Source organism: Elgaria multicarinata, chromosome 8 (assembly GCF_023053635.1).
Source record: "Elgaria multicarinata webbii isolate HBS135686 ecotype San Diego chromosome 8, rElgMul1.1.pri, whole genome shotgun sequence".
Classification (NCBI taxonomy): Eukaryota; Metazoa; Chordata; class Lepidosauria; order Squamata; family Anguidae; genus Elgaria; species Elgaria multicarinata.
This window is the reverse complement of record NC_086178.1, coordinates 82,817,244-82,832,526: the sequence shown is the minus strand read 5'-3', so window position 1 is coordinate 82,832,526 and position 15,283 is coordinate 82,817,244. Positions and strand designations below refer to the sequence as shown.

Below are 15,283 nucleotides of genomic sequence, written 5' to 3'. Positions count from 1 at the left end.
TGTATTTTATTATTGTACTTGGTATTGTGGTTTGATGCTTTTATCTGATTCTTCTCAGTCACTATGTTTGAAATTGTTTTAGATTTATGTTGCCTGTGTGTGTGCTGTTTGCTTACATGTTTTTCTGTAAATGTTTTTACGCTTTGTATAATGTATTTTTAATGGTTTTTAAAAGTGCCCAGAGAGCTTCAGCTATTGGGCGGTATTGAAAAGTTAGAAAAGTTAGAAATGAATGAAATGTATTCTCTTCTTGTATTCTTATGAAATGGCATGGAAATCAAACTCTATGCCAATACCACAAAATCTTCAGCTGACCTGCAGTTCAACTGACCAGGAGGAAACTTCAGTAAAGTAGATAAAGCATTATTTAATCAATCATCTACTTCCCCACAGAGCAAGTAGAGAATCCATTACTTTGCTGTTACAGCTTCTGGTAACATATATTGATTACTAATGTTTACTAGATAATGAACTATGATTCTATGAGTTGTAGGCCAAAACATCTGGAGAGCCACAAGTTGCCCACCCTTGATTTGCAAGGCAAAAGACACAAAACAGAATCTGGTGCAAAGTCTGTTGCACTAATGCAATATTGCATGCTCTAGCATGGCCAAACTCCTGGGGTGGTGCTTCCGTACACAATTGCAATTTGGCAAATCAGAATGGTGAAGCTATACTAGTGCAGTAGCAAAATGAGTATTAATTTTAAAATATAAATATCAAGTGCTCCAGCACATGATTTATAAGTCACCTTGAGCACCTGAAAATCAAAAGCTGCTATGCGTTTAAATAAAAATTGCATCCACATTGCAGGAGTAGCTCTATAAATCATTATGGTACACCAAACACCAGTAGTTTTCAAATCATTCTACCTTCAGGGACCCTTTTCCACACTGTCTTGTCTGCTAAGAAGGCCTGGCATACCAGCCACAAAAACAAGGTATGTTGCAGAGGACACCAGATGATATACCCCATTCAGCGCCACAGTGGGCCTGTTCAGACAACATACTAAGCCATGGTTAGGCCACTAGCCCTTTTGCAGCAAATGGTTGGTGAGCATGTTTAAATCATGGTTATGTAGCCACCATGGTTAGGAATGGTCACACAACATGGTAAGTCATGATTCACATGACATGCCAAGCCATACTGTTTAGCTCAAAATGCTTAACCACTATGGCTTAGAGTGTTGTCTGAATGGGGTCATTCAGTTTACATGGCATGCTGGTAACTGGCCAGGCCTTAGCATCAATCCCATGTGAACTGAGAGTGCAATGTAGAATAGATCCAAAATTCTTCTGTGGATGCAAGAAGGACTGATAACAGTGCACAAGCTGCCTTTCATTGGAGCTGTTCTAACATTTCTGGTCCTTACAAGGAAGAACCTCAAGGATTTCAGGGAGACAGTTTTAAGCCACTGCTATACATAACAAAATCCACTGAAGTGTCAGCTTTACCCAATCTAGTTCTAAAGGCTTCTGTCCTGGATTTGCAATTCCACTCATTCATTCATTTATTTCATTTTTATATTGCCCAATAGCAAAACCGCTCTGAGCGGTTCACAAAAATTACAATACAAAATGTATAATATAAAATCTTAACATACAAAAATTTAAAAATAGTGTGTTAATATTTTTAAAAAATACTTCACATTTCATCATGGCCTTTTTCAACCAGTCATCTTGATGGTCATTTCACTAGTATATAATGATGAAATGAAAAGACAGCTATAATTCTGAAACTAAATTAAAGATTCAGAAAGGTTTCTGCAAACCTTAAGTTACATCCTGGTACATGGCAATTTCCTCTTTATATATATCATCCAATCACATATAGTAGCAAGATATTTGCTATTTTTGTGTTATTTTTATACAAAGTACTAATGTAATAGGCACAGCCATTAATCCTAAACAATCAACCGAAGGGGCAGGGGAGAGTTGTGGGAGGGTGGTAAGTAAGAACATAAATCACATCCGGCACAGTGATCCCTGGAATGTGCCCTTCACAGAGCTTATGAAAGAAATGTCAGAAAAAGCAGATTCAGCACATTCTAGGATTTCATTTTATAGGTATAGCACACCAGTAAAGCAAGACTGCATGTGTTGGAGCTCAATTATTCAGGAAACAGCACAAATTACAAATGATCTCACATATGCTGACCTTTAAGAAAACCTGACCTTTAAGAAAATTTGTCCTTATTTCAAACGCATTTGTAAAAAGTCAGTGGCCATGTTCGCACTGAAAGGTAAGCCAGGATTCTGGAAAATGCTGGCTTAATGTGAATGAGCTGCATGATGTTGCACGCAGCCTATTTGCTTGGCTCCTCCTGCTAGCGCAACTGGTTCAAGAAACCAGAAATGGCTTTGTTTAGCATCCTGGATTCATAAGCCTGGCCTTTAAAGGGAGAAACAAGCTGAGATACTGGGTTCAGGCAACATGCTAAACAAGCCATTTCTGGTTTGTTTAGCTGGTCATGCTAGTAGGAAGAGCCATTTTCCTTTTTAAAATCATCCTAAACATATTCATAGAGACAACTGCTATAGAGAAACATATATATATACACACAAACACTTTACAATAGAGTCCTAATCTGCATTAACTCGTTTTTCTAAATATGTTATTATTATTATTATTATTATTATTATTATTATTATTATTATTTATTTATTTATTTATTTATATAGCACCATCAATGTACATGGTGCTGTACAGAGTAAAACAGTAAATAGCAAGACCCTGCCGCATAGGTGCCAATATTCTAGAGAGTCATGGCATGCCATCTTTTTTTTTTAGTTGGGAGAAACAGTAGATTCCACAAAAATGATTTGAGAATTAGAAGGTTGGAAGGAGCTCAAATGCATGCATTGAGCCGGGGGGGGGGGCGGGGGTTGGACTCGATGGCCTTATAGGCCCTTCCAACTCTACTATTCTATGATTCTATGATCTATCCCAGAGCAACTGCCAGACAGGATATCCTGTATCCAAAGTAGCTCCAATAGATGCCCATCCAACATATTTTTTAAATATATCTAACTTCATAAAGAAAACATCAGAGGGGAAAAGACAAAAGGAAAACTTAATATAATCAGCTATTAATACAATAATTTAAGGGCACAGTATTATGTGAGGCAGAGAGTTGACTTTACTGCAACTTGTCTTCAGTAGACCTTCTCCAGAAGACCACCACCACCAAAGGAAGTGAGGTGGGGGGCCACTAAGAAAAGAGCCTTTTCCATTGTGACACCCCAATTTCAGTTTTATTTTGGTTTTTATTTCTATTTTATATTGCTGCTTTCAACACTTAAATTGTTATACATATTGTATTTTGTCATGTTGTATTTTATGGTTTTAATTGTTGCAAACTGCCCAGGGAGGTTCAGCTATTGGGTGGTATAGAAATATAATAAATAAATAAAGTTGTGTTAGCTGAAATGGAGACGCCTAATTGGTTGTTTAAAAAGGGGATGCAGAACTTCTTTCAATCCGAGGGCTGAATTCCATTTCAGAGAAGCTCTTAGGGGCCTCATTCCATGTGGTGGGTGGGGTCAAAGGCAAAAATGGGCAGGACCAGAGGCAAAGTGTGTGTGGGGGGAGGCAAAATACCCCAAATACCAGCATATTTTAGCACTAAGTTTGTTAGTGACGGTAACAGGAGAGGCATTTTAACCATTTAGTATGCAGCCCTGGTTTGAACCCTCAAAGAACTGAGATTACATAGCCAAATTGCTGTAGTCATTAAGAAATTCTTCCTAATATTAAGCCCCTGTGCAATCCTAGACGTATTTAGTGAGGATTCACTAATTCACATTGAACCTAGTGGACATACCTCTGAGTATCATGAACAGGATTGGGCTGTATGTAAGCTTCCCTGAAACTTAAAATTGATATAGGCCACGGTATTAGGAATTTCTGGGCTACAAAGTGATCATGAGCTCAGGTTATTATATTACTTATAAAATGTCTTCTAAATCTCATGTGAATAAAGATTAGATGTCAGGTTTCTGCCTTTGAATACATGGAGAAGTATTATAAGTTAGAGTGCAGGCCATTGTATGCCTGGTTATATTTATGCAATTCCCAATAGCAAGTAACTTAAGGAGAATTCCTTCAAACTCATCTGGGAACAACAGATCCATTTCTGTCAAACCAGTTGAACTATTTCACTTTTTCAGATTCTCGTATAAATCCGAAAATAGTCAAAAATATCACAACTTTCCTTTAGTATAATGATTAAATTACCAGCAGAGGGAGACAAAACAAAATTCAATGTCAACAGTTTTAACAAAAAGTATTTCTTTTATTAGGCATTTTATTGAGTTTAACAGGAAAAGAATTAAACTTCGGAGTATCTGAATTCTTTTACAAAGTTAAGGGCTTTCAACTGGCTCCTTCACAGTTCTATTGGGGGAGAAATCCCTAGGATAGTTTCTGAAAGACAAATACTAATGAATTAAAAATAAGTTGCAAGTAAAACACCCCTCACTTGCTTAACTTTATCAAGTCATATACCCTAAAGTAGGGATGTGGGAGAAATCCACAACAGATTCAAATGAGCCCAGGTTTCTATATATTTGACCTGAGGATTCTGCACAGCAGATCAGCTTTTTCCAAGAATGAATAAATTCTGGTGTTAAAAAATCTGATTCCATCAGTGAGCAGATGACGGAACAAAAGGTGCCTGACAATCTGCAGAACACAGATCTAACAACATCTGTACATCCCTACCCTTAAGCAAATTATCCTGCATACTTTCTGTGCTAGCAATTAAACACTTAGAGAAGAACATTGCCAATGGCTATAAACTGTCAGAACCTGTGACGCTCTGCCAGCAGCACACAAGCAAAACACACCTCGGCGCAAAAGTTATTCAGGGTGATAAACAGTTTCAAACGTTCTCACTACTCCTTCTTGTTCCAAAATAGAAACATCTAGAGTGGAATCCAAGGTCAGGCGACTGGAAGGCTGCTTGCACAATGGGACGGTCCTCTCCTTGCCTCCTCCCTGTATCCCGCTGTACCCCATGAAAAACTGCTCCGGAAGACTCCCCAAAGTTTTGAGTGTGTGTAGGGGGCTGCAGGGGAAGGAGAAAGTGCAGTTCCATTAGCAGAATGACTTAGTTAGATTCCACCCTCCATCTAGTGTGGAGCCAGTGTGGTGTAGAAGCTAAGGTGTTGGACTGGGAGTCGGGAGATTCAGGTTCTAGTCCCCACTCGGCCATGGAAACACACTGGGTGACTTTGGGCCAGTCACATACTCTCAGCCCAACCTACCTCACAGGGTTGTTGTGAGGATAACATGGAGAAGAGGAGGATTATGTACACCGCCTTGGGTTCCTTGGAGGAAAAAAGGCGGGATATAAATGTAATAAATAAATAAATCCATAAGCTATGATACCTTGAACAACAGAAAGGGCAGATAGACAGAACCCATCTATTTCTAGTCTCCAAATGTATTCATTCTAATAATGTGCATAGGCTGGATATCCACAGGCACCCTCCTAGACAAAAGTGACTCCCTCCTATGTAGCATAATATTCAGAGTCTCATACTTACATTCACACTGTATGACATCTAAGTTAAACTGCTGAATGGCTCCCATGCTTATTTGCCTTAATTCATTATCCAATAGCATCTGCGTCAGGGAGGTTGACAGGTGCTGGCAGGCTGACATACAAGCAGTCTGGGCCACTTTTCCCTATTTAAAAGAAACAAACAAAGTAACAAGTTGTAAGAATAAGTAAGTTTGCATTTTCAGAATGGGCAGTTTTTATTAAGCTCAAAACAAATAGACAAAGAATGCTTAATGTTCCTGTTATGCAGTTAAAATGTTATGTTTGTTTTAGAATAGCAGTTTCCTTTAGACACTTGGTCCAATACCTGAGTATTTGCTAATAGGAAATAGACAACATATAATAAAGATATGTTCATTTTGTAATATATATGAATATAGTACAAATACAAGTGAAACTGACATGGTACATTCAGCACCACACATCAGAAAACAGCTTTACATTTGCCTTTTATGGGGTATCATTAACATGGACATCTTGGACAGCTACAATTTTTGAACATTCAAATTCTCCCCTCCTTTCCTATCTTCTCCATATATGGGAGAATAATTCTAAAAATCAGTTATTTACAAAGTGACATGCAGCCCTCTACTGTTCAAAATATACAGAAATGTGCAAGACATACATTTGCACACCAAATTATAGCGTCAGTGTCATTGCCAGTGACTAATAAAAGTCATTCAAATCTAGCTGCAACATAATACTACATCTTCTACACATTTCCAGGGAACCAAATTTCACTAATTTTACTGGAAATTATTTCCAAGTAAGGTCACAGCCAAAGTATTAATTCAAACCTAATCTAAAAGAGTACTTAACGTCTAGATATGTTTTGCTTTAAAATGTAGCTTATTCATGAGTTTAAACATTATAGTGCATCTTGTTCTTGTTTACTTGGAAATAAACTGTGTTCAATAGGCCTTAATACAAAGTAAGCATACATTGGATTGAAGTCCTTAAGCTACAATCCTTACCTGAGAGTAAGCCCCATTGAACATAGTTGGATTTACTTCTGAGTAAACATGCACAGGATGTACTGTAAGAGTGTTTTATTTAGGAATCACAACATGTCAATTGATATATATATATATATATATATGACATACTAAATATAAGGCTTTAGAAGGAGAGAAATGTTAATAGCTAGAAGAAGATAAAAAGCTTCCTCAGTCTGTAACACATAGATTAACCTAACAAAGTTGGTGGCCATTTGGGGCAGGTTATCTACATAGCATTTACATGAATTCTGCTACTGTTAGAAGCAAAGCATAAAACAGACACCCTTGTGAAATTCTTCTTAACCGTTTCTTGTTTGTATTGATACTGGGGTACCACAGTACATATTCTGTTCATATTTCTGGAATTTTAAGCAGCATCTATAGACCTATTCTATTAAACACATCTCTCTTTGGTGGAGATGTAAAACTGAAACAGTTATCTGAAACTAACATATTTGAACGAACAAACTATCAACAAAAAAGAAATGAACATATATATATACACACACACGGCATGCTTAAACATCTGCTGAGCGCCGTGTGGTAATTACACTGGGACACATGCAATTATATTGCACAAATAGAGCAATATCAATATGAATGGGAAAATGGAGGGAAGGGGGGGAGAGAAGAGAAGAATCAATGGGTTTAATTCAATTATGATGTACCAGATTTAAGATACATAATGGAAATGTCATTTTGATTTAATGGAACAACTGCATTTTGGTTTAATGTAGTGCTCCATCACATCAGCTCCATGTCCTATTTTACATATATTTTTGGTGCCATGATAATGTAATAAGAATAAGCGCATTAATAAGTAATCAAGTTCCAAAAAAAATTAACGTCCAATTTAATGCTGTATACAAATATGTTATGTACTATATTTCTATACAATATGTCATTTCATGTTTCTCATTAAAGCTATATATTCAGTTCTTTAAAACTGGCATATAAATAGTACTGGAGCACAAGGAAATGATTACAATACATGATATGAGAGAGAATTTCTGTGTGTGTTTTTTTAAAGTTAGATTTCATAAAAAAAATATCAAATGCTTGTTATTATGATAGACAAATGCTAACACCCTAAAAAGAAATTTAAACTATGCACTCGGACTACAGGCTTATTGCTCTCATGGCACAGTCAAAGAAAAGCAGAAGAGGGGAAAAGCACATAACTATTTGAAATCACTAGGTTTTCATTTTAGACTACAAGAAAGTAGCAAGTCTAAATGCTTGAGGGTCCACTGTACATCTTAGGCACCTGATATTGTTTTACTGCTCAATTTATATATTGCTCGTGTATACACTTTGCAAAATACAGGTCTTCCAAGTTGAAAATGCATTAAACTGGGAATAGGAATTTGTTTAATAAGTTGAAATTCATATTAAACAATTTATTTATACTTCATAGTTAATTTCCAGCACCTTTTGTTACCATTGTTTTCAATTTCTTTTCAATAATACATTTTTTATAAAGGGCATGTACGAGCCTATAAACATCATTTTGATTTTGAATGAAAGGTATTCAGTTGCTTCCAAAATAACCCTTAATAATCAGCAGAGGATCATTGTTTGATGTTGCTACATCAATGAAACACATTTAACTAGGGGGAAAGTAAAAAGTTTTATTTAATTTCCTTACAGTTAATATTACTACCCCACAACTACCAACAACTCTGCTTTTATTAGTTAACTGTACCCATCCATATTTTTTATTCCACAACTCCAAAGTTCAAGAAAGAAGGATTCTTTTACATAAAAATAACACCTGCTAGAAGATAAGGCACCTACATTATACCCACCCTCACATCTGCTGAAAAATACGTTTGTAAAAAGAGAAAATGCTTAGACAAACGCCTTATATTTCAAAGGAGCTTGAAAAAGAGAATCTGCTGACATGTTAAATCCTTTCTGTAGTATCCAAAGCTTTTCTTTTAAGAACAATTGCTGTAAAGAGACATTTGGCCCCTTGGAAATTCCCTAAGGGTCAACCATATGCATCCTTCCATGGCACCTTCACGGTGCTGCTTTCTAGACCCATGCTAGCTGTCTCAAAAGCAGCTTTCATCATTCAGTAGGGTGTCAGTCAATATGATTTATGGACTGCATTCAACAAAGTCAAAGCATATAGAATGAGAAATATGACTACAATCTCCTAATTTGTTTTGTATTGAGCCACTTAAGAGTCAAAGACCTGATGTCAGACTGAGACCAGCAACACAATTAACCAGCCGGTGACAGATTCATCCATCCTCCCTGCCAGGCTGTGCCAATCAAGGACAGCATGAGACGACATTTGGAAGAATCAGTAAGAAACCCCTTTCTCTAAGTAGCCTACGTGGGCTTTTGATTGACAGTTTTTGAATATAGCTCGCAGAGTGCCACTACCTTTTATCCAATAGCTCTTCGCTGCAAGCTGTGAAATAAGGCTTTTACTGCCAATCACAGGAACAATAAAACACAATCCACAATCCCCCAGGCAAACAGGGAACAACAAGAGTTGTCTGTTAGCTTGGAAAGTCCAGCTTCATAATTACTTTAGCAATATTAAATCACACATTAAGCAGAAGCTCTTTTCAAATGTATTAAAAAGGTAATTCAAATACAAATATTTAAGTACACATGTTAAATCGGGTATTCTTGTGATGGCAAGAATTACAACTTAGTCTGGTCAACGCTAGCTAAATCCATTTTCTCATAAAAAAATACCTCTAACAATTATTTAAACTTATATTTACAATTGTGCTCAATGGTGACTAAGCAAAACAGACTAGCTCAAAAGGCAGCCTTAAGATATTTGCCATGTTCTCCTCTGTAAAAGCAATTAAGGTTATCAGACTAACATCCCAATACCAAGAACTGCTTTGCTGGTTAATAAAATGATTAGGGTGTGATATATGAGCACGCTGTAGGCAAATATACTGGCAGCCTTTAGGATCATTGTGCAGGATTTTGATCTTAAGAATAAAGGTTTGATTTCAGCAAGAATGGCTTATGAATATACATAATGAATATAACGAATCTTGAAAAGGCTGTTTTCAGGCACACCTTGACCTATTTCATTCCATTAAAATCTCATTTTTCCAACATTTTTTTCATATTGCATTTGAAAAAGATATTGTATATCCCAAAACATTTCAGAATTGTCAAAGACTTTAAAAGCTGTTCTGGACCACACAAGAATCCGATTATAGAAGATTTGAAGACTGTAACTCAGTAGTTCACTTTCTTTGTGTTGCTACAACCATTACAAACCGTTAAATTAAAGCATCTGTGGATGTTTATTTCTGAAGAACTCCAAGGTGAAAGCAAACACATACAACAAAATCCCTAGCAAGGCCAGTGCAAACCAAATGGCTTACAAGAGCTGATAACAGCTCTGAAAGATAAGACCAACTGGCTCTTCACAAATCAAGTTGGTTTTAACATCTAATTATGGAAAGGATAAAGCTGCCAGGAAATCTGGAGATCAATTTCTGATATATCGACTTCTTCAGCAATGTTGAACAAACCATCAAATTTCTTGGTGATGAGAAGAGATTGTGATTTAACAATATTTCCTTGCTCTTTATTGTAAGGTATACACCCAAGCTGCTTTTTGAGGGGGTCTGATACACATCCATGATGAATAAACTGGAACCATATAGTTTGGGTTGAGGCTCAATAAGTCAGAACCCAAGGACACATGCCCAGCTGGGATACCTCTTTCATAAAGCATATTCAGTAAATGCTGGGAAAGGAAGCTGCAAATACTTCTTCTGCATGGTAAATGTCAACTGAAGAACTCAATTCATTGTGTTAACATTGACTAAGAAGTGATAAAAAAAACTGGGATCCTCATGCTGTTAATACCACACTAAAACACTTTCTCATCCAATTTAATTTGTGAGAAGACTACCAACACACTATAACTGAAAGTTGGATGCTCTCTTTCCTCAATCTCATCCCCTCATTGGCTGTATTTTTTGTTTTACAGATTGACCTATGTACGCAAGCATTTTCCACTTGTTCCGTGCAAGAAGTGTAGAACACACGTTTTCTTTCTTTCTGCATACTGACAACGATCAGAAACTAAAAGCTAGGGAAAAAACAGGTTTGCATAAACTACTAAATAAAACTAGAATCAAACAATGGAAGTAACTACCTAGAACCACCAGTTTCGAAGTAAATTAAGGTATCACGTTTCATTTTATTTCTTCCATCCTATATATATTCTGATTTAAAATATAACAAAAAAGACTCTTTGGTTGGTATAAGATTTCCCAGGTCCACATATCAATATTTTGATAATTAAAAAAGAAGAGTACTTAGCTGTAGCTTCAGTAATAAGCACTGAAATACATTTGTGCTTCAAAAATGCCCTGTTATTTGGTATATAGTGCAAATATGTAATGTGCTTATGTTATCATTGTAATGTGTGGATCTGCCCTTGGCAGCAAATGAAAGAACGGCCTAGTTCAGATGTCACAATAAACCAGAGTTCCAGAGTATCCTGGCTTATTGGGATCAAGCAAGTATGCTGGTGCATACTGACTGATCGCTCTCTCTTAGCCACTCCTGCTGGCAGAAGGAGCCAATAAACTATAGACTCCCTATCCATGCTTTATTGTGATGTCTGAACCCAGGATTCTGGCTTGTCTCTCCCAAAACAAGCCAGAGTCATATAACATGGTTGGCTTATAACTCTGGCTTGTTTGGGGCGAGACAAGCCACAATCCCTGGTTCAGACATCACAGTAGACATGGACAGAGGGTCTATGGTTTGATTAGCTGCTCCCACTTGCAGGAAGAGCCAAGCAAAAGCAATTGGGCAGCATGCAGTAGCATGCTGCTCAATCCCAATAAGCTAGGTTTTCCCAGAAAGATGACTTATCATGATATCTGATCTGAAGCAATGTGTTATAAAGAGAGAACTGCAAAAATTGTGGATGCCAGATGTAGCCATTTTTAACTGCTTTGCTTTATAAAGTCTGGTTTGTTTCTTACTATGTAGTGGCTATCAGCCAGCACATTCCTTTGTGTTATCCATCCCTTCAGGTACAAAGTGTGTCTGCAACAATATCTTGCATTTATTTTCCTGTTAATTGTTTGACAGTTTATGATCTTGAGTAAATAGGATGCCACAATGGAAAGGAAGAGGAATGAATTGATTCTTTCCTTTCTAAATATACTAATGTGACTGTATTTTATTTATTTATTGTACACTGGCTCCTCTTTTTCTGTTAAATGATGATATTGCTGAATATTATACAAAAATACTGTATTCAAGTGTGATTTGGATAAAATAAATTGAGTTGGGCAGAACACAATCTGCATCAATATATGTAAAAAAAAAACTTTTTTTAAAGGGATGTTTTCTATTAATTTGCAAGTGTATTTAAAAGTAGCAATTGTTTCATTATAATGCAAATATTTGTGTTGGCCCAAAGTAAACTACTTAAAACAAGTTGATGACCTGAAAATAATCGGGGCATGAATCCTTTAAAGCAATCCATCATCTTTAAGAAATACATTTGGGTGTAGACATTCTCCTCACTTCAAAAAGTATGTTTTTGAAAAAGACTAAAACTTTCACCAGCTCTTTATTCTCAGCCACTATCTGGCCATTTTAGCCTTATTTCGTATGCACATCCCATAGTTGCATTTTGACACCTGACCTCAAATCCAAGAGGTCTTATGGTCTCCTTTGAATGATCTCATTTCAGATGCAATGCATGCCCTATCATGTTTCTATGAGCTTTTAAAAGGTTCCTTCTGCCTTGATGTCCAAAAAGACCAAGGTTAGTCTTCAACTTGGATTCTGCATGCAACTAGACAACTTAGTAGCAAGTCAGATCAAACCAAATAGAGGGTTTTGTAATAACACACTCAGTATTGAAGCAATAAGCCTGCAGGCAGTTCATAGTTAAAGTTTTCCACGTGCATGCTTTTTCTTGAGCTTGCATCTACTTACCGACATGGCTGCATGGTCATTGTTGTTATTCTGAGAAGGAAACCAGTAAGGCAATCAAAACAAAAAAAAATTAAAATGCACTCTCAACATCAAATTGCATTTCGGTAGCAATCAGAAGGGGGGGGAAACCTTGAGAAAATAATAATGCTTACTATTAAGCTTTATTTCCTGAAGATCTGAATGGTTCAAAAATACTAAAATAAATTTGGTCTGCCTTGATTGAATAGAAGGCTTGGTGAAGTCCATGAATCCTCGATTTGCAGTTGAAAAACCAAGTGAATATACATTTAAATGCATTAACTAATATTCTAAAATATTGAAGAAAATACAAAGCATAGTGCTAAAGTAAGAGTCAGGATTAGTATAAAAAATAATTTTCCAGAAGATTGTCTGGAAAGATTTATCCGAAAACATGTCATCTGAATTTTTTGGGATCATATTCAATTAACATGATATTTTCAGAGCTCTATAGATGGGCACAAGTCTCCACAGATGGATTCCCACTGATGCCTGGGGGCTTTTAAGTTCCCCCTTCCAGCAACAGACGTTTGTGCCACCAAAATGTGTCCCTCCCCATATCAGAGCCCTGCAGAGCAGGACCACATGCGGTACAAGGGGCTACCACCAGAAGGAGCATCATGCCTTGGTTGGGTGCACACAGAAGTGCTTTCTGCTCATACATGGTGGAAGGGCTGTCTCACAACCACCAGTCTGTTATTTAGCTACATTATCCAAAATATGCTTAAGGGGTAATCTGTAAGTATTCAACCAAAGAAAATAACAATGCTTAAATTAAAATACATTGATCCATGAAACTGATCATTTTTTTAAAAAAAAGCTTATTTTCAGTACATACACAAAACATAGCCTTTTCCTTTTACTTTCTTTTTTAAAGTACACCAATGTTATTGCTGTCAAATGGCAACACAGACAAAGAAAATATGAGCAAATGTGTAGGAAAACACAGTAGCTATGAGTAGACACCTTAAACCATATGGATAGTTGCCTTTATTGTGAATATCCATAAATCATAGCTTTATAGATGCCTGCAGATGTACTGTAGAGTTAAATACAAAGTTGCTAAGATAAATTATTCTTATATAAATGCACAAACTTAACTACATATTCTCCGGTAACTGTAAAAATTACCAAAAACGTCTCAGTCTACTTATTAATATAGTGTAAGCAATGTAAATTGCTTGTTATTTGATTCTTTCATCTCTGTAGTCAAAAGTTAAAAAGTGACACTTTCCTTCCACATTTTTAAAATGATATATATAGAGTGAGAGATAGTGGATGAAGGTGGGAAATAAGACCCCTCTCTGAAATCTGTTGTTTTATGAGACTACTTCATGTCAACTTACGGTAACACTGGTCAGGTTCTATATCACCTTTCCCCAATCTAGATGTGTTTGACTACAACTCCCATAATCCCTAACCAAAAGACCCATTGCTGACTGGGGATTATGAGAGTTGTAGTTCCAAACATCTGGAGGGTGCAGGGTTGGGGAAGCCTGTCCTATATTAAACAACAACAACTAGCTGCACTTCACAATAGCCCACTGTGAGTTGATTTACCCACAGGGGCTGTCGTATCATGCCAAGCACCTGTGAATTGTAATGTTGTGTAAAACCAGGCAACAAGGGTTGTTTGAGGGTTAAACAATCCTCAAATAGCCCTAAAACAAGCCATCGATTATTTAAGGGTTGTCTAACTCTCAAACAAACTCTACCGCCTGGGTTCACATGACACTACAAACCAGGTGCACATGGGCACCATAGAAAAATGGCACCTGCAGACATGCAGCATGACACAACAGCCCCAATGGGTAAATTAAGTTATGGTGGGCTGTTGTATCATGTGAACCAGGTCACTGTGTTGATAGAGGAAGCTACAAAAATCAAGCCTACTCCACCTCCCAGGAGTACCATATATTTTTAAAGAAGTTCCTTATAGCCATGCAGCCTAGGAACTTACAGTCTAATGCTAAAAACTTTTAGCTGAAGTAAGTTTCATTGATCACTGTTTTTTGTTTTTTTAAATGACGTTTCTCAGTTGTATCAAGCATCTGCTGGATTATAAACAAGTATGCAATAGTAATGGGCTTGCTTTCTGGGGAATTCTAATCTTAAAGGTGAAACTTCCTGGCTAAAAGTCTGGCATATAGAATATACAAATAGGCATGTAAACAAAAACAATACTGGGGCTTGGGGCTGGGCTCCAATAGTGGCTTTGCCTTGCCAAAAGCCCTTCCACTCATGCAAGTTGGGCACCCAATTTTTTTTCCAATCCCCTCTTACTACCAGTTGGAAGGATCTCAGAAAGCAGGTGCTGGGAGAGACCCCTGAGAACTTGGGAGGGTCATAGATAGTCATGGGAGACAATACTGAGCTAGATGGATTAATGGTTTCATTCGATATAAGGCAGCTTCACCCGGTCTCTGTCTCTCAGCTGTCAAAGAAAGCTTTCCCCATACCCGCAACTGCTTGGAAAATGCTGCATTGAGTGTGGATGCTTGTCTGCAAATCAGGCTTCCATCAGTATCTGCGGGAGAGGGAGAGACTGACGGAAAGAAACCTGCTTTTAGAAATCAACTTCCTTTTGTCCTAAACTAAAACCCTTCTGTGGATATGGATTTTCCCTGCTCTCAGATATGGAGTTCACCCCCCTTTATCTACCCACCAAATGGCAAGCCCTCAAGCTAAGCCTTCTTATGGACCCAGTGAGCCAAGCCCCTATATGGATCCCAATCCTGCTTCT

At 37.2% G+C, this 15,283-nt stretch overlaps 1 protein-coding gene across 7 annotated transcripts in view; it reads right to left on the bottom strand.

Moving 5' to 3' along the window:
* Positions 1-15,283, bottom strand: part of EXOC6 (exocyst complex component 6) — a 111,953-nt gene that overhangs the window by 31,265 nt on the left and 65,405 nt on the right. For 4 of the 7 annotated variants that reach the window (XM_063132873.1, XM_063132868.1, XM_063132869.1 and 1 more), the window contains exons 19-20: positions 12,523-12,552; positions 5,550-5,691 (exon numbers count right to left, since the gene is read on the bottom strand). In XM_063132873.1, the coding sequence (XP_062988943.1) occupies positions 5,550-5,691; positions 12,523-12,552 (172 nt within the window). The remainder of the gene's footprint in view (positions 1-5,549; positions 5,692-12,522; positions 12,553-15,283) is intronic. The other 3 variants (XM_063132870.1, XM_063132874.1, XM_063132875.1) reach the window with 1 other exon arrangement.